This window comes from Antechinus flavipes, chromosome 1, assembly GCF_016432865.1.
Source record: "Antechinus flavipes isolate AdamAnt ecotype Samford, QLD, Australia chromosome 1, AdamAnt_v2, whole genome shotgun sequence".
Lineage (NCBI taxonomy): Eukaryota > Metazoa > Chordata > Mammalia > Dasyuromorphia > Dasyuridae > Antechinus > Antechinus flavipes.
This window is the reverse complement of record NC_067398.1, coordinates 9,834,426-9,855,378: the sequence shown is the minus strand read 5'-3', so window position 1 is coordinate 9,855,378 and position 20,953 is coordinate 9,834,426. Positions and strand designations below refer to the sequence as shown.

Sequence of the window (20,953 nt, the reverse complement as noted above, 5' to 3'; positions counted from 1 at the left end):
CACCCGGGGGACAAAGGCAATGCTTATTCCCCTCGCACTGCATCCAAGGCTCGGGGGACTCTGGGAAATGGGCACATCCTCAGCCCTGTCACCCCCTTGGACCGGGTGCTGGCCGTTCAGCCGGTCAGACTGTGCGTCCCTAACTTCAGCTCTGGGACCAGCCGAATGCCTCCTGCCAAGGATGCGGCTCAAAAGACGGGAGTCCCCTGCAAAGATGGTGCACTCGGGCTTAATAGGGTGGAACAACAAGAAGATGGTGTAAAAATATCAGTGGAACAAGTAAGAGACAAGAGAATGCCGATTGGGAGCTTTAAGCACTTGGGAAAGATCCCCTTCTTCTCTAGAGCAGACAAACATCTGACGCCTGCTGCCAGAGAGCTGAGGTGGGAAGGAGCCAACTTCGACCTACAGAGGCTGAGTGGCAAGAACCTGCAGGAAGGCTTGGTCCTCTGGAACCTCACTCATATCCTGCAGGGAAGATGGGGCTCACATACAGGCCAAGTGGAAGCTGAGGAGCCGCAACTCTCAGCAACTGATGGGCATCCAGTGCCTAGCCCTGGTCCCAGGGGGATGCTGGGGACCAAGCCTTCGCGGTGACTCTGGGCTTTTTGACATGCCCATCACCCGGACACAATCAAACCCCTGAAAAGCCCCATGAGAAGATCCTGCCCCTGGGTTGCTGGGATTTCACACAGAACTTCTCCCGCTGTGACACGGTTAGAAACAACTATAGGATCTCTTCTCTTGACAGCAGTTTGACTGACTTCAGGATGCTTTCTCAGACAGTTTTCCCATTTTGTCATCACCCAAGCCTGTAAGCTAGGTAGGAATGATTCCTTTTGATAGATGAAGAAACTAAATTTTAAGGGTGGCGAGAGGCTTGAGTGGGGTTGCCCAGCAGCTTGGCATTGGGACCCAGATGAGGACACTGGCCTTCTTAACCTGAGATGGCTTCCCTTTCCCTTGTGCCCAGCTGCAGCACCGCCCTGATCTTGGGCAGAGGGGCCACAAGAAGGGCCCCATGTCTGCTCTACATCCCCTATAGGGGGTCCTATGCAGAACCACCTTGCCCCAAAGAGCAGCAGACAGAGAATGGAGACTCATGCCCCAAGCAGGGGGCCAAGGAGAAGTAAGAAAGGCTTCCTTGCACAAAGGGACCCCCAGAATCACTCCCAGAATGTTTCAGATAATGCTCCAAGTAACTAGAAATACAATGTTCCAAGCTGCCCACGGGGTTCTGATCAATGTTTGTGGCCACTGAGAAAGTCTGGCACCGGACGGAATCATCCCTGAGGTCTCTTGACCCTGGCTCCTCGGGCATCCATCTATCTGGACTCACTGGAACGAGACCCAAGAGCCTCGCCCCTGAAGAGGATGGTGGGAGGGAGTTTCTAGGGGAGGCTAACAATCCTCTCCTTCACCCCCCCTGGGGGTGGTTAAAAAACAAAACATAAACTACACTTTCCTTTGCCTCCTGCCTTTGCGTGCTGACAAGAATACCGTGGCTTAGACTAGTGTGGACTCAGGCAGGGTGACAACCATATCTTTACGGCGACTTTGGGAAGTAGTGGGGGCAAGTATTCTTAGCGTCTTCCTCTAGCAAATGGAAAATTTGAGTTCCTGAGATATGTGATTACTTATTCCGGCTACGTGGCTAATTAATGGTGGAGTTCAATTCTCAAATAAAAAGGTCATACCCAGTCTTTGGGAAAATGCTGCCAGGTCCTCCATTAAAATACATTTTAAAAAATTTCCAAATTGGTTTTTGTCTTGCGCATTTGGGGGAGATTTTTAAGCGTGCTAAATCGTTCTGCTTCCCAAGTCACTGCCTAACACGGGCAGGAGTTCCTGGGCCATGTTTACAAGGGTGTAAACATGACAGCATTTACTGGAGAAGGTGCAAAGTTTGCTACTTACATTCACTTCCGTAATAGCGATATCAACAACGCTACCAACAACAATTAAGGCATCAAAAGTGTTCCATGCATCAGTGAAATAGTGCTGTTAGAGCAAGCGATCAGGAGGGCCCCGGAAAGAGAAAGCACAGAGGGGACAAAAAAGAAGAGAAGGACAGTGTTAGGAGAGAGCAACCTGGGCTGGCGGGATGGACTCGGCGAGCCTCCCCGCTCCCCTGACAAGAGCGGGGGAGACACCCGAGGCCCAGTGGGGCCGCACTAGGTGAGGTCTCTCTTCAGAACTCAGGAAAGGAGCAGCCGTCCCACCTTTCCTATCAGAGGCTAGAAGGCCTGAGGATTGCAAAGATGTCACTCTTCAAAACCGGGAGGCTCAAGCAAGAGCCCCAAGAGGAGAAGACGCCTAGAGAGAAAGGGTTGGTGAGGAGCGACGGAGCGGGGCCCCCCGCCGAGGCGGGGCGGCCTCCTGGGGCGGCGTGGGCCGGGTCAGCCGCTACCTGTGACTTGTCCAGATGATGAGAATTGGGGGGGGGGAGCACAGAGGGAGGCAGACCAAGAGGGAAGAAGCACAGGGCAGGCACAGTCCAATGCAGGGGGGGGGTGCGTACTTACGTCCGCTTCGCTGAGGGCCACGTCTACAATGCTGCCGATAACGATGAGGGAGTCAAACGTATTCCAGGCATCACTAAAATATCCCTGGACAGAGCAGGCAGGGGCAGACATTTATGATCACGTTCCAAATGCCTTGGACCTAGAGGGGCTTCTACTCCTGCGGGTGGCGGGGGGAGGAGTGGGGAGGGCAGGAGAAGTGGGCTCACGACTGGGGGGGGCAGCGGGAAACCAACAATATTGTCTACTGACGGAAAGCCCCTGGAGGGCCGTGGGTGGGGCTGGTCTGCAGGGGCCAGCAGCAGCAGCAGCAGCAAGGGGGCCTGGGCCTGAAGCAGGGATGCAGCAGCTCCGCGGCCTGCCAGCGGAGTGATGGGCGGGATGGTGGGAGAGGCAGAAGGGGCCTCCTGCTCTCTGCAGGAGAGTTTCCAGCTTCCCTTCGCTCTTCTAACCTCACACCCTGAGCGGCAGCCATCCCGCTTCCTCTCTCTTGCAAATCATGTCCTTCCTATGTGGGCAGGGTGTCCTAGGGAGCAGAGGCTCCCCCCAAACAGGAGGCTTGTTGGGGGGGAAAGGGAGACGTTAAGGCTTTTTTTTTTTTTAAGTAAAGTGGGATTGGCCAGAAATTCTGCTGCTCTGGAGGAAAAGTGAAAGCACCTGTAGAAATGCCCATGGAAATGAGCCACCAGATTGAATGGCTTGTATTTTGGGGTCTCTCCCCTGCCCAGCTGGTGGCTAACCAGCTCTCTGCTAGAATTCTAGCCCCTAAGTTTAAAATAAATTTTTTTACAAAGAGAAACCAGGCCAATTCAGTCCTGACCAAGGCCTTTTAGCATCTTTCTCTCCTCTTGTCTCTCAAGGTACCTTGTACATTCGTTTTCTTTTTTCTCACCTCCCCTTGTCTAAGCAGAGTCTGCTCTTACTTAGGCAGTCAATCTGAGAATGATCCAATACACTTGGTGCTATAGTGGAAATAATTGATAGGTCTAGCACAGCACAGGATAGGCAATAAATATCTGAATAAATTACTATCAGTCTACTATGGTTCCTTTCCCAGAAGTATTTGCATTTTAACAGAGCAACAATACCTTAAGCCAAGGGGATTTCAGAAATCAATGCTAGGTTATATCTGTAGTCAGGAAAAGTCCCTCATTACACTGTAAAGATGGGTTTGACCATTTTTAGGTCAGACTTTTTCTAAATAAATAAAAACAAAATTTTATCTTATCCCAACTTAAATGGTTAGCAGTCCCCAAACTGCTACCCCCACCCCCACCAACTGCTGCCTCTGTTCTTGGGCTGAAGGAGCTGGCAGTGAGAGAAGAGCGTAATCTCCTCCTATCATTGGCTGCACAAGGAGGAAGATGTCAGAGGTAGTCAACACACACTAAGGTTCGGGCATCAACCACCAAACGGGATTAATCCTGGCTTGGAAAAAGCTCTGGGCCGTGGGCCAGCTCCTTCCATCTGCCGCCTGGTCTAAGATATGGGTCCCCCAAGTCTGGCCTTCCTGACAGCCTTTCTCTGGCTTCCTCTTGGATAGGCAGTAACATATTTAAAATCAGGAAATGATCAAGGAAGGATGAATCGGGACAACTGAACATCAACTTTTCATCCTCTCCATTCAACTAACGACTGGGTCCTTCCTCTCTTGGATTCATCCTTTCCTCTTCAGACTTATGGCTCCACCCCCTCATCTGGGCCTAGTTAGTTCATTTGGCTTATTGCAGTAAGTGATCTCTCTGCTTCAATCATTTGGTTAATTAGTCACTCAACACGCATTTAATAGGTGCCCGCTATGTGCCAGGCACTGTGCTGGCCAGAGATACAAGGGCAGAGAAGGAGGTAGACAACCAGGACCTACAAAACTAGAGTCGGCTAAATATAAAGTTAATAAATACAGTTGTTCTCATATGCGTGATATACACATACAGTATTCAAACAGAAGGCAATAGGCTAGACGGGGCAGGGGATTGGGCGTAGACTCTCTTTCCCTCCCCTCCACTCTGCAGAACCAGACACATTGCTCAAGCCCTCACTGTTCATGTCTCTTCTTTACCCAACATCTAGAAAAGGTCCCTACTGCCAATCTGGCACCACAGCTGGGCTTTCCACCGGATTATGTGGCCACAAGGAGACCAACTCACAGCCTTGGGTTGCCCAGATTATTTCATTGGCACATTTCTGCTCCTGTCCACACACAACAGGCTTCTCTTGGCTTTCGTGCCTTTGCTTCTGCTCCTCCTTGTACCCAGAACACATTTTCCCCTTCTCTGAAAAGTCAAATCCTATTCAAGGTCCATCTAAAATTCTACCTCCTCATTGAGGCCTTCCAGGAATGACTTGGACAGAAAAGGATCTTTCTCTTCTCTGAAATAAGCACAATTCTGTTAACATTCATGATGTACGCATTACACAGGATGTGTTATGCTAGGCCAAGCAGCACGACCCAGGGCACAGGCAGGACTTCCTGTTCTGCCACTTAGAACTAGGATTTGGACAAGATACTTCAACTCATCCGGTCTCAGATTCCAGATCTATACAAGGAGGAGACTGGGTTAGATTACCTAAGATCCAAGAAAAATTCTTTGAGAATAGTGCCAATAGGTTACAAAATGTCTGATTCTGGGTTTTAAACACATAAAGAGACAAAATTGATACTGGAGAAAGTGAACAAGCATCAATTTGTGGAAAAACGGGAAAAATCAACAGACACTAACTCCCGGTATGGTCAGTACAATAAATGAATCTGAAACAGTCACATTTCTTTACATGGTGATCAACTGCAGAACCCTGATTTCCTTAATGTGACCTTGTGGGAAATCTGGACAACTTGGCTACTTCTAACAATTAGAACAAGGTCCTTTTCTGGTTAAGATTAGACAATCTGGGGACATTTGCAAAAATGCCACACTGACCTGGATGCTTTTTAATCCTATTTTTTATAGCTACAAGAACCACCCCTCATCACCACTTTCTTGCCTGTTCTATTCCTGAACCTTCTTCATTTGCTCCCATGTTTTACTCTACATCCAGTCATTCCCTCAACCTTCATATAGAAAAAAAAAAAAGATCAAATGTGAAAAGTTATTTATGAAGGGGCTCAAATGATCTTCTTACCAATTTTTTTCCATACCCCGTGTGGGATGCTAGGGCATAATAAGAGGCTTCATAAGGTTCCAAATTCTAGGAAAGTTTTCAAAATTTTATCTTGAAAATTTCAATATTTTAAGTCACAGGTTGTAGAAAAATATATTGTTGATAGGAGAAAAGTAAACATACATAGGACAACAATACTGATACCAGATATTCCTACTCTAGAATCACAGCAAATAAGAAATCAATGTTCTGGACAAGAACTGTGTTCCTCTGATTTTAGAGAACTGAAATCTCGATCAATTTTGAGAAACGTGATCTAGAAAAGCAGCCGCACCCAATGGAGAGCTTTCCTCTTGGAGTCAAGAGGAGCTGGGCTCAACCTACCCTTGGGACACATCTTTGAGCCTCAGTTTCCCTATGTGTAAAATCTGCCACATCATTGTGGCTTTGGATAAAATGTGCTAGGTAGGCACAAAGATCCTACAGAAGCCAAGCCAGTTTACAGGCCAGTTCTATCATCCCAAATCCTCCTCTATGGAAGAGTTAGACTGCATAGGGTTTCAGGAGTCCTCGGCACATGAGCAGGAACATTCTGGGGCAGGAGAGGGGGTAGATGTGGAGGATAAAAATTCATTTTAAAAGTAAGTTCACTTTATAGTAAACTAGAAAGATAGATTCCAAGGGACAGATCAGCTCTTCTGCAGGGAAGCAGCCACTGATGGCCCTTCCCAGTATAACGAGCCTAGTACTGAGATCCTCAAGGACCTTGAGGAGCTGATAGAGTGCAAAGCAAAAAGGGTGTTATCTCTCTGGGCAGTCCATGGCTCCAAAGCAGCTTCAGTGTGACCAAGGGCCCTGAAGAGTAGAGAAGATATTATTATTCCATTTTACAGTTTGGAAACTGAGGCTTAGAGAGATTAAGCCTGATTATGTAGATTTATTGACAGAAAAGGCTGCAGACTCTTTTGCTTAGAGGTTTCCTCATGTACTTGCTTAACCTTTTAAATTTTTAATCTTTAGTAACAAACTAAAGAGCTGCTGAGCATCAGAGCCAGAACTTGAACCCATGGCTCCTTTTCCATGGGATCTCAATTCCTAAAGCAGGGATGGGAACCCTTTTTCTGCCAATATTTTCTGGATATTTATTACATCATGTGAGGGCCATACAAAATTATCAATTAGAGAACTCAAATAGCCGGAGGTTGCTGTACCTAGCTTTCAGCTAATCATTGCCTGTGGTGACCTTAAATGGCTGCAGGCTGGAGGTTCCCCACCTCTATCCTAAAGGATGGACAAACCAAAGATCAAACCAAAGAACTGCCTATCAGGAGAAAAGGTTTCTTCCTAGCAGTGCTTTATGTGACCATCTTGGAGAGCTTTTTGCTGTTATTCTCTTATCTGGGGCCAGCATGCCCTTTGAATAAATTACAACTTAATTGCCAGCTGGTTAAAATATTCTTGTTTGTTAAGGCTTCCAGATAGAAAAAAATCATCCAGAGGAGACTGTTCTTTGTGCCCTCGGCAAAGGTCATAAAGCCATGATTCCACAGGATTATTCAATGCTGCATCTTGAGTCTAAGACTGAACAAAGAGCCAGAAACCTTCACAGAACCTGCAGTTGTCCTATCTCTCAATATTGTTCCTCCCTCCACCGTGTCCTTTCTTCCCTGTCCATGACTCAGGACTGCTGCCCTACTCGAGCCTTCATCCCCTCTCCCCAGAACCAGAGCTTCCAGACCTTCCTGCCCACCAAGGCTGGGCCTTTGGGAGGTTGGTGGTTCCTCCTTAGCAGATGTTGGGATACAGGACACAGGGAGGAAGCAAAGCTGGCAGGAGGTGAGTGTGTCCACAGAGCACTGGGAAAGAAACCCAGAGGAGGAAGATTGGAATTGCCCCAAGGACAAAGGGCATCTTTAGCCTGACTTCCCAGGCCAGGCCACAGGGAGGGGGGTTTCAGGTCTCATTGCGCTGGACGTAGAAGGAGGCAAGCAGAAGGTCGGTCCTCTGAGGGCAAGGCTCATGTCAGGCACTGTGGCAGCCAAACGCTGTGGCTCACATGTCCCATCAATAAGACATTCTGAGCATGTGCCGGATCATGATTTCACTGGTCTGGACCTCCTGGGGATGGCCGCTCCATCCATCCTCAGCCCCTGACATTCCTGACTTCTTTCTTCACCAAAATCCAACAGCTTCCTCCCCCTGGAAGATCTTTCTTCCTCTGATTTTGCCTCCTCCGACTGATCGGTTTCTTCTGGAACCTCCATTTTAAAGAGCCATGTTCAGTCCTTCATTCCTCTCTGGGCTCCCTTCCTGACTCTCTAGGCTTCTCCACCCTAACCCCATGGAGGTCTCTTCTCCCCTTCCCTGCTTTTCAGACTCACACAGCTAATATGTGTTAACAGGATTTAAATAAGCAATATCTTGAAAACAATTTCTATTTTATTTAGTCATGGAACAAAAAACTTTTTGTTCTCAAAAGTAATAAAATTGCCAGCGAAAACAATGTAACTTTAATCTGCTTTGTTTTTTTTTTTAAACATTGGCTCAAAAATTGTCTTTGTATCCCCCGTTCTTAGCATAGTGTCTGGCACATAGTATTTATAAAAGCTTATAAACTGACTGATGCATCATTAATCATTCTTCTTTGGGTCCAATCCTTCAATTAGTTCAAATTTACCCAACTCTATTCTGAGTTTGCATCTTTCTATCTTGTTTACAATTTTGACTCTGTCAAAGGCTTTGATAAAATCTGGTTAAACTATATCTAGAGCAGTCCCCTAATCTAGTGATCCTGCCAAAAAAGGAAACGGGGTTAGTGCAGCAGGACCTCTTCGTGAGGAAGTGATGCTGGCTCCTTGTGATTTCTGCTTTCCTTTCTAGTTGTTCATGAATCATTCCTTTTTTTCTAGGACTTTACCAGAAGTCAAAAATAAAACTTATACTTGATTCTTCCCTTAAAAACTCAAAATAAAAAAATCCCAAGATGATTGTTGGATTGCCTCAAAATCTTTCAGAGAGCTCAGAGAAAGGTTTGAAACACTTCCTGGTTTTTTCAATACTTAGCTTTCCAGGGGACTTACATGTGTTAAGGACAATGAGATGTTCTTCCTACATTCTACCTATTTTGAATTGTTCAACTACTCATTAACCATTTTTGTTCTGTCTCTTCTAGTTCAAAGAACAGACTCCTAAGAAAATAAGCAGTTAGCTTGGAATGGCCCTGCCTTCACTTTCATTGCTCTCTACTCAGCAATCTATCCCAAATAATGATCTCATCTATTTTCTGATAGCCCTCTTTTCTGTAATTTAGTTTTTGGACAGCCATTTTTTGTAGGCTTTTGCATTGCCAACACACTTTAGGTCCCTCTAAGCTCTAGCCACTGTGACCCTATTCTTACAGGGTCATGTCACACCTTTACATTCATCATCCCTTACCTACCCATCCTTCCATCTTTAATATGTGCCTTTTAAAAATTGCTTGGCCAATTCCCTGTACATTTCTAGCAGTCCCCTTAGACAACAATCCCTTTTCTTTTTTTACAGAGCTGTTTCTCTTCCTCTTCTCACTTGGATATTCCAGATTTCATCAAATAAGCCCCTTCGTGAGTCAGGGAATAGAATCAAAGAGTTTTAAGATTTGGAAGGGACCTCAGTAACCAATCCTTGTCAGAAAAAGTCCCCACTCTAACAAACTTGCTAAGTGATTATCTAGCTTCAGCTTGAAGACTTTCAATGAGAGGGAACCCATTACTTCCTGAGAAGGCTTCTCTCCTGTTTGGATTGCTCTGATTCTTAGAGGAAGGTTGCTAGAGCATCAAGCTTAAATTTACTTTTGAAAATTCTTCCCTGGGATCAGAAGGAATCAATCTAAACTGGTTTTCACTCCTCTTCTGATTTCCCATATTTCTCTATAATATCCCATTAGTCCTCTCTCCATCCTGGGGGAAGGGGGGCCTCTCTCAACAAGTGGAGTATGATTTTTGACTCCTGGTAAAGTCCTAGAACCATTTTGGGAAGTACCCTCAGTCACATATCCCAAGACCTTCTTTTTAATATAGCCCACATCTCTCCATTGTGTTACCCAATCTGAGTTGATTGCCACCCCTTTCAAAGGGTATATAAATTGTGACTGCCACTACATGTCTTTGGTCTGAGAGAGAGGGCGAAATGATGATTCTTTTATTAATAACAAGCTTGACTCATTAATAAAATGATAAAATTATCCAGAAACTATGTCTTTTGAACCTTCTCATTCTAGATCTATGATCATAGAAACCAACCAGCCCCCCACCATTCCAGTGTCTCTTCTTGCCCACACTGGGAATTTTCCTTCTTGTTCACCGGCCTCATGCTTCATAAACTTCATCAAGCTTATTGCATCATCTCTTAATAGAAAATATGAAGATGATGCTGTAGCCAAAAGCAAAAAATGGAGTTCATCCCCACATTCTTTTTTCTCTGACTGGAAAGGATGTTTTGCATTGTACTTGGCTCTTGTGCTAGGGTACACCTTGAAATATCGATATTCAAATTTAGACAATTATACCAAAGTAACTTTCTGGCTCAGAATTTTGGCAGTGGAGAATTATACATCACCTTAAGATCAGGCTATCATGTTTCTGTTCAAGGAGAGAGCTGGATATGATTAGCCAGAAAATATAAAACTCTGTATCTACTAAGCCAGAAAGGTTTCTTAATCCAGAGAATATATGGGAACAATAGGCCCGAAGGGATGGAAAACTATTGTGATAAATGCATCAAGTTCTTGAAGCTGAAATGATCAATGCTGAATCTGTAAAATTTTCTTATTGATCCTATGCACAATTAACTGATTTGTCTTATAATTGCTTAAAGTCATGAGTCTCTGTCTCTGAACTAAGTTCAGAATTCGTCTGGCCTATAAGGAGTTAAGTTTAGAAAAAGAGCATTCCTGTTAATCGCTGATCTATTGTTGTACCAAGGAGTTTATTTGACCTTGGGAACTGGATGTGAACCCAAGGGAATTCAATGTAAAATCTTCACATCACCAAGTTATCCTTCAAGAATATCTGGTGTGTTTCTCAAAAGTCTAACCCATATTTTGTAGTGAAGAGGGGAGCATAAGTAAGAAAGAGAAGGAAGGAAGAAGTGTAGGAGGAAGGGGTTCTTGATAACCCTCATTAACAATAATAGTGTTCCCCATGACTCAGCTCTGTAACCAAACATGTTGCCTCAATCCCATGATGTCATCTACCCTGTTTTATTCTCCCCACCCCATACTCACAAAATCTATAAAAGGGGAAAAAAAATTCTCCTTTTGCTTGGAGTTCTAGGAATAAATGGAGGCAAGTTTTTGACCTCTTATTGGCAAGCAGCATATCCCTGCTAATAAATGTTATCTTGGTCAAAGAATTGCCACAGTTTATCTTTTTGTTAAAGTTCCTCATTCCAAGGAAAGGACACTCTCAGATGAAGATGAGCAATACGTTTTTAGTGAAGAGGATGTGGATTCATATTCCAGCTCTGCTACTTGCTGCGGATGTGACACCAGGCAAGTCACTCAGAATTTAAACCTGATCCCTATGGTACCATCCAGAGGAAGTTTTTGGTGTAGTTGAAATAGCACTCAATCTAGAACCTAACTCCCTAATGGTTACCAGTGAAATGATCCTAGGCAAGGCATTGAGACCCAGGTTCCTTATTTATAAAATTTGTACAATAGCAGCACAATCTTTCACCAAGGTATCAGTGACCTAATTTTAATATAATCCACACCTCTCCATTATATTAACCAATCTGAATTAATTGTCCCTCCTTTGGAACTTGTCTTCTTTAAAGGGCATATAAACCATAACCCTATTGCCATTGTATTTGGTCTAACAGAGATGGGTTTTTAATAAAGAGCAATGAAAATGTCTGCTGAATGCTCTACAACCTTAAGGAATCTACAAATGTGAGCTATTATTATCATTATTTCATTCTTTTTAACTGTTTCTCAGAGAGAAATAGAAATACTATATTTAATTTAGCATTTGACAAATTACTGGATAAAATGATTGTTTTTTTTTTGCAACTGAACAAAAGTATTGAGATATAAATTCATCTTATACAGACTTGTTGAAAGCACTGTTGTGATGATTCAAGTAGTGGACAGCAGGGAGGTACTGTATGAGACTTCCTGTTCTCATGTGCCTTTTATTTCTTCGGTCAGACTTGTTTTTTTTTTTTTTTTAAGAGCATTTTATTTCACATAATTTGAAAGTTATGAGTGTTTCATAAGGTGATATCTCTTAAAAACACAACCGCTATAATGCTCCAACTTCAATATGGTTTATTTGTGAATTCTCAAGGATATTTGAAAGTCTGAATTTGTAGAGCAGAAATTTTGTTCCCTATGTATTTATGAAACATATTAAGCTTTTAATATGTAAACTTAGAACTAAGTATTGACTATTAAAAGGTCACATAAAGCAAAATTCAATTTATTGAGAATTAGAAAAGTGTGGTTGCACGTAATGCTAGTCAAAATTCAATTAAATCTGCCTGTGTGTGATACTTGAGGGTTTTATACTTGGTCTATTGTCTTTGTGTGGATTTGATGTGTTAGGTGTACCATGTCACTAACAGTTGTGTTAATTTTTTAAGTGTCTTTAAAATGGGTAAAAGGAATATTTAAGATGGAAGCAAATATTTGGGTGAACTAGAAAATGATATCTGGGCACTGCTCAGTGTCATTTGAAGAACCAGCAAATGATGATCTTCATTTGATCCACAAGTGGAAGCAGCAGCAGCTGGCAGTTACCAATGGAGATGTATACATTCAAGGGATTTGAAGATCCCTTTAAACTGCAACAGCTGTGAAGCACAAAGTCATGTATGCTGATCCCAGTGTCCACTGAAGCGTTCCTATTTGCTAGGATGAGAATAAAGTTCCCAGAATCTACTGGTGCGTTGTGAAAAATTAAAGATAGGGAAGACAGTTCAATCTACGTCACTTTAAGTTATCATTGTATACTTTAAGTAACAATAACTGTTTTTTTTTTTATTTTGTCAGTCAGGTTCATCTTTTTATATAGTATTCAGTAATTTTAAAAAATTTTTGTTTTCTATAACTACCCTATTATTTTGTAATAACTTGAAAAAAAATTTCCTATTTGTTGCTATTATATTCATTGACAGCTAAAAATTTATTTTTAAATGTTTCTTTGCACATTTTCATCAGGCTAGTACAAAGATCCATATTTCATGTATAATTAATAATCCGTTTGGATACTGAAAATTTGGATAACTTTCATGACTCATCATTTGACCTAATTGGAACATAGCTATATCATTGGAAAATCATGTCATCTTGTTGGATTATCTTCCTGATCATCATGATTTCATTTTTTTCACTTTTTAAATGGTGTTTAGATAGAAATAGTCGTGGAAACTAAATAGAAATAGTGCTATATTGCTATTATTTTAAAAGCTTTAATATGGCATCAAGACTTTTGGGAGACCTCACATTTAACGTGGCCTGTATAAATAAGGTAACTGCTTTTTCTAAGTAAAAAAAAATAAGTATTTGGATTCATCCTGTTTTAGTTCACTGAAGCTTCCCCAGGACCAAAAAGAAAGCCCATCAGGGATGGCCGCCTATAATCCTATTCCCACATGACGTGATCTCCTTGGAGTCCTCCAGACTATCCACAAAACAAAGACATGCTCATTTCATTGGGAGGGGAAGGAGGCATTTTTAGCTAAGGATCACAAAAGGTCAGGAACAGAAGGGATGCCTGAGGTAAACAAGGGGCAGCAGTGAGAGCAGAGGCCAAGGGGAGGGGAAGGGGGATGGCGGTCAGCGCCATTTGGCTGCACTTGCATACTTCCCCTTTCCACCTGAGTAGTTCATCTCCTCAGGACCTGGCTTTTCCTCACGAATTTCTTCAACTACAAGGACACATCTTCCCTGTAGCTTTCTAGTGGGGAGGACAAGGTCAGACCAGGGAGCTGACTGGCCCCTCTACTCATCAGCCACAGGCACACTCCAATGCTAGCTAGATAATCTGCAAACACTTGTGTATGTCACAAAGGAGACAAGGCAAAAGTGAGGAAGCGAGCCCGAGAGATGGAAATCCCTTTGAGACAAGGGCCCAGCCCTTGTGCCAGCTCTGGACCTTCTCCTAGTTCTGACTCACTCCTCAACACAAAGCAGAAGCTAATGCTTTGGATAGATTTTGACATTGGTACTACTAAGGACAAATTCACATTTATGCGTATTTTAAAGTTTGCAGGGTGATTTCCAAGCTATCTCTTTGTGAGGATGGTGTGAATCTCTGATCCAAACTCTCCTAATGGTCTCCTTCCGGTTGGGTCTTCAATAGCTTCTATTTGCCCAATATCCGAAGCCTGCTATTGAATGCATGCATTTCCCAGGCTTATTTCCTATCCCTCACCTTCCCCAACATCCAAATTCAATCTATTAAGCCTCCTTGGAGATCCCCCATCTATGACGTCCATCTGCTGCCTGTATGGCCGGACCCTGGGTACCCCCATGTAGGAAGTGCTGCATTAGTCTCTCCAGATTCCTTCAAGATTCTACTTAAATCCCTCTTTCTGCAAGAAGCCTTTCCAGATTTCTCCCAGCCCCCGATACACGCATGCCCATAAACCCATGGCTTTCTGCATCTTGTCTGTGCCTTCTATACTCTCTTTTCTCCCCCATTAGAACATAAGTTCCTTGAGGGCAAGGGCTAATAGTTTATTTTCTTTGTATCTCTGGTACTCAGTCCCTTCATCCTGGCTGTCTCTGAGCTGGGAATGCTCAATGCAGTCGTTGTTGCCTCTAGCACGCCGTTCTTGTGACTGTGCTACCCGTGGACCTGTCACCTTCTCCCAGGGAGAAGAAGTAGCCCAAGGCCAGCAGAGGCTCTGCTCTGCCTCAACAATACATAATAGAGTGTCTTGCCTATAGCAGGTGCTTTGAAAGCATTGGATTTAAGTACATAAAGTATGCTATGTCTTTGTAAGTAAATTCTGGCTTGACAAACGCTCCTGTGATATTTCTAGGACACTGAAATAGCCAAAGGAATACACAAGAAACTTAGATCACATCGAATTAGGAATGGACCTGAAGACAGAAACGTGGTGCTTCATCACAGCAAAATAATTCCTCTTCACCTTACCCATGACTGCACTGTCCCACGATCTGGGCAAATAAGAGCTCAAAGTGTGCATTTAGGGTCCTGCTCCAGAAAAAGTTGAGGGCTTGTGTCTCCTCACCCCAAAGTAAAGCATGCTGGAAGCGACTGCTCTTGAATAAATGTGGTCGGAGTCACATTACCCCTGAGACTGTGAGCAGAGATTACAGATACTGCCTTCATCCCCAAAGAGGGACGTGCCTTTGGCCCATGAAAACGCCATGGGGGTAAATGCAGCGTGACCTCCCAGCCTCCATCGAGCCTCACTCCCCTACCCCACTGTCAACACTGAACCACTGCAGTGACTTTTTTATGATTAGCCTGGTGAGTGTGGTTGGAAGGTGGATTTATTCTCTTCAAATCTCTATCATCTGGATTATGACCCCAATTAAAGAAGGCAAAAGGTTAATTTTGAATGAAAAGCAGGATATGGACCCACATCTAACCCTCTCCCTTCCCCAACATCATCCTTCAAATACTTTAAGACCATTATCATGCCCCTCTAAGTCTTTTTTAGGGGAGGCTACACGTCTGCCCAGATCCCTGCACAGCAGAGTGGGGAACATCCAGCCCGCAGGCCTTCTAAGGCATCGTAACATAATGATGTTATTAATATTCAAAGGGCCCTTGGCACAAAAGGGTTCTACAACACGCTCTTCTGCTGACCCTCTTCTGGCTACTTCCCAGATGATCAATGCTTCTCCTGACACGTGGTGTCCAGAACTGAGCACGAGGCTCTTGTGACGGTCTGAGATCAGCAATGACCATTACCCGGAGAGTCCCGGATGATGCTTCTCAAGGCAGTCCAAGGTGCCATCAGCCCCCCATCGCACAGAAGACTCATGTGGGCTTACAAAGCCATTAGAACTATTAGGTGGGGTGCCTCCTGCTCTGAGGCTGGTTATCCAGCTCTTGGGGGTGGCTTGGAGATGAACCTGGGTTCTGCAGGTAGGGTGAGGGAAGTAAGAGCTCTGGCAGGTTCTGCGGCAGGGAAGGAGGCTCTGAGCACAGGCCGGCGACAGGTGGGCGGCTCCTGTCATGTGGCCAGCTGCACTTTGTGCCAGGGACTAAGAACAGCTGAGGAGGTGGAAGATGGCTGAAATCCCAGGGGTCTCAGGCAGAAATGGGAGGGAGGCCTGTGGCCCTCCTGACCCGGGCGGTTGTGGCTAGAGTTGTTTTGGAGGAGCGGATAGAAAGCTGGGGAAGGAACTTCCTGGTTCTGAGAACAAATGTGCCCCTGAAAACCTAAATCATTTTCAGTATGGCCGCTACATTGGCAGGCCAAGCCCTGAGCCTGTGCTTCTTTCTTAATCTGAGTCTGATAAATCAAAGAGGACAGAAGAGCAAAAAGCATCTGGATCTTTGCCTTCTTGGATCCCATACCCTATTTTGCTTGAAAATTCTCACCCCTCAAAGATTCCTGCCATAGGGGCACAGCTAGGGATAGTTGTTTCTGGAAGCAGTTTGATGTTACTTGTTATTATTAAATGATCTTGCTGAGTTAAACATTTCCAACCAGTATGATTTCGAGGGAAATCCCCTAAAATAAGCAACTCATATCTTTCTACAGATTATATATTGGTTACTCATTATTCTTAGTATCATGTGTCTGTTCTCACACCACTGAACCCTTCAGAGGAGTAAAGGCCATCAACATAAAGGGGCAAAGGACAGGGTGCATTTTCTGAAGGGGTTTGCAGAGAGAGAGAAGTTTCTTATCCATCTATAGCCACCTTCAGGGGGAAAAACACTCAAAGCAGAACAGCTTAGTAAACTACTCTGGAAGTCTTTCCACTAAATTCTAACAGTCATTTTGACATAATTACTTGGCCACCCTTTTCCATCAGCATAGACAAATATTGTTCAAAATAATAAGGAGGGAGGGGAGCAGGATGAGAGGAGTGATCAAACCAAAATCTCAAAGTAAATTAAGATGAATTTGGAAAAGAGGGAAATGTGTATATATATTTTTATATATGGACAAGTCACAGTACATTAATCTAAGCATGCATAAACTGCCAAATTGGGCCCGCTGCAGTCACCCACATTGATGAACTTACAAGTGTGCTTTCTTTTTGATCCACAAAAATCTGATATAAGATTACAAAGAAATTAATTCAACGTGAAGAAAGGGATAGGTTTGGATTGGAAGGTCACGTAACTGGAATCTGCAAAGTCATTCATTTCATTACAACCAATGTAATAATATTCTCATCAGCTAGATTTTCCACATGATGAAAAACTGGGTTACCACTGTCATTTTGTAATGTGGGCTACCTACTAGGGCTGTTAACACCGAGGGAGGCTCTGTCGTCAGTATTTTAGCTACCATTTGCACTCTCCCTTGCCCTCTGAGACAATAGCAAGGAGTCAGTGCTCAAGAACACTTTTTTTGGCCTAAGAACCAATCCCTTGTGAGGAATGTTAACAAATCCGCCCACCAGGGGACTGATAATACTCTTGGTCTTTAATTTATTCGAAGGCAGAATTTCATCTATTCACTATTTGATGTGTCTTCCTTCCACATAATCCAGACTTTAAGACGGACAACATAAATGGCGTCTCCTACACTGTGACTGTACAAGTTGAAATCTGCCATAGTAATCAGAAAGAATGAGGTCACAGTGATGCTGGGACTGCTGCCTCTGTTTGAGGCAAGAGATAAGCCAGCCTTGTCTGCATTAACAATCTCAATGTGACTTAAGCACTGAATTATTCCTGTTGTTTAAACAACATTTAAATATTGATTTCAGAGCTAGCAGACAAGGGCAGATACACTGGAGACAAGGTGAAAAATAATTTTTAGGGAAGATAATTAAGTTTATAGCAAAATCTTCTTTCTATAGTTCCCCAAATCTTTCCTTCTTCCTGCCTTTTCTCAGAATTGCTTTATAAGATTTTGTTTTCTCAGGAGATTAAAAAAAAACCTGCCATAATCAGATTGGTAATGTTCTAAAGAGATAATACAGCCAGATACTGCAATGACTCATGATTATTCAGCAGCACAGCACTAAAAGGAAGCTGAGGCTATTCTCATTAGATTTGGTGATAATCTAAAGTAATTGGGCTCAAGCCTTACCTTGGGTTTGAATGCGATGACTTTCAAGACCATTTCCACAGTGAACACTCCTGTGAAGACCATGTTCAGGATGTCCATGGCGTCATTGAAGATCTTGGACTGCTCGTAATGCTGTGGGTGAAAGCGTAAGCACTGTTTCCTATAAAGTAGTTACTCTGCTTTATTTATTCGTGATCAAATAAAAGGCCAACATTAGGACACACACACTCTTTAGCCACCACGGATGCCCAAAGCAAAGACATGGACGTGATACCTAAGGCCCTGACTCACATTTCTGTAACAGCAGGAAGAAAAACCCTATCCTGCTGACATGCACACTGGGCAAACATTGAGTCTTTGGCCTGAGAGGAGCTGGGAGGGGGTGGATAAGCTAGTCTACTGGTCAGCCTGATGTTAAAAGTCAGGATTCTGACAGTCTGCAATGGTCAGTTTCTCTGATCAGGATAAAAGGAATTTCTACTCCTTTTGAGGGAAGATGTCCCCAGTTCTAGACACTTCCAGGAGAATAGCTCGGCTTAACTTAAAAACAAGTCTGAAATCAGGGAATACAGGTTCTCTGTCAAAGAAAGAACAACTCAGCCTTAACCTCCTAACTGCTTGTTTTTCCTGAGGAACCTCTTTGTCTCTTATTTCAGTGCTGACTTTTCAGTAGAAGGCTCAACTGGGAGTTAGGATGAGCTGGCTTTGATCTTCCCTCTGACATCAGCCACATGACCATAGGCCCGTCCCTTATTTCTCTGAGCCACAGATTCCTCTTCCATAAAATGGGACTAACCCTATCTCTGGTACCTTCCTCAGAGACCTGCTGTGGCAAACAAAGGAAAGGATATATATTTGCTTTGCAAGCGTACACAATGTCAGTTCTGGGTCATCCTCAAAGATTTTCTTTTCTTTTTAGTAACTTAAGAACATGTCCCAGAGACAAATACGTGAGGGAAGGAGGAAGAAACAAAGGCCATTACATCCATAATCCACAAGCCACGGGGAGGTAGCCATTTGGCCAGTTTATTGTTTTACTTCTAGAAATGTGTATGAGGAAAATCAAATCAAATCCTGCCCCGGTTTCAACCACTTCAAATTCCAGGAAAGCTCTAATAATTCATAGCACTTATTTGTTCCATATATTTTGGTGCTTGATACTTCATGTACAACAAAGTATATGCTTCACTATATAGTGTCAAAAGTCATCTCCTCCATCATTTCTCTAAGAAAAAGTGTAGCTTCCATTTGATAATATGTGTCTTATCTGATTTTTATTTTTTCCCTTTCATTCCTTGCCCTTATGTCAGTTATTTCTGTTCATCCTATTCCTTGCTCCTGCCCCCGTCTTGTAAAAGTCAACTTCTCAAAGCCAAGGAAGGCATAATTTGTGTACCTGCCATGCCCCACGGCACAAGCTTAGGCCCACAGACCCTGTGACATCGCTGCCAACAGCCTCCTTTCCAAAACAATCCCCACCCAAGAGTCCCCGGCCAAAGGATGATCTCCATTTCATCCCCGCTTGTTTTCTTGTCCATCACGTTCTAAGACCATGGTAAAATGTATTCTGGGCCCGGTATCTCCCAAGGGATTCCTTACCTGCATGGCCAAGCACAAAGTGTTGAGCATGATGAGGACGAACATCATGTACTCGAAGGGGGAGGAGTTCACCACGTACCAGAACTTGTACTGGTAGGGGTTTTTGGGAATGTATCTCCGCAGGGGCCGGGCTTTCAAGGCGTATTCGACACACTGACGCTGCAAAAGCAGGAGAGGGCAAGAATGAAGCTCTGAGAATCTCCCCGGAGAGGTCAGAGTCCCCGCTGCTCTGCAAGCATTTCTCCACAATGCAAGAAGGAGGCCAGCAAGGGGAGGTGAGTCTGCCTTTGCCTGCTGGGTAAATGCACCCCATGGGCACATGCCATCTCCCCAGGAGCTGGGGATGGCGGCAAACAAAATGTTCTTTTTACATCATGTGATCATTGGCAGGGCGAACAGAAGTGGCCCTAGCTCCAGACAGACTGCGTCTTGGGGAGCCCTGCCTCCCCCCACCACATACACACACAGTCACACACACTCACTGATACATACACAGACACATACACACACAGTCACACACACACAATACAAACACACACTCACTGATACATATACAGACACATACACACACAGTCACACACACACACTCATACATTCACAGACACATACACAGTCACACACACACACACACCCTCACTCATACATTCACAGACACATACACACAGTCATACACACACACACTCACTCATACACACACAGTCACACACACACACACACTCACTCATACATTCACAGACACATACACACACAGTCACACAAACGCACACACACACTCACTCATACATTCACAGACACATACACACAGTCACACAAATGCACACACACACTCACTCATACATTCACAGACACATACACACACAGTCACACACACACACACACCCTCACTCATACATTCACAGACACATACACACAGTCACACACACACTCATACATTCACAGACACATACACACAGTCACACACACACACACTCACTCATACATTCACAGACACATACACACACAGTCACACAAACGCACACACACACTCACTCATACATTCACAGACACATACACAGTCACACAAATGCACACACACACTCACTCATACATTCACAGACACATACACACACAGTCACACACACACACACACCCTCACTCATACATTCACAGACACATACACACAGTCATACACACACACACTCACTCATACACACACAGTCACACACACACACACTCACTCATACATTCACAGACACATACACACACAGTCACACACACACACACTCACTCATACATTCACAGACACATACACACACAGTCACACAAACGCACACACACACTCACTCATACATTCACAGACACATACACAGTCACACACACACACACACCCTCACTCATACATTCACAGACACATACACACAGTCATACACACACACACACACCCTCACTCATACATTCACAGACACATACACACAGTCATACACACACACACTCACTCATACACACACAGTCACACACACACACACACTCACTCA

General features: G+C 43.9%; 1 protein-coding gene across 1 annotated transcript in view; it reads right to left on the bottom strand.

The window, feature by feature from the left end:
* Nucleotides 1-20,953, bottom strand: part of CACNA1D (calcium voltage-gated channel subunit alpha1 D) — a 305,670-nt gene that overhangs the window by 57,710 nt on the left and 227,007 nt on the right. Inside the window, exons 28-30 of the mRNA XM_051978907.1 lie at nt 19,440-19,598; nt 17,862-17,972; nt 2,526-2,609 (exon numbers count right to left, since the gene is read on the bottom strand). Of these exons, the coding sequence (XP_051834867.1) occupies nt 2,526-2,609; nt 17,862-17,972; nt 19,440-19,598 (354 nt within the window). The remainder of the gene's footprint in view (nt 1-2,525; nt 2,610-17,861; nt 17,973-19,439; nt 19,599-20,953) is intronic.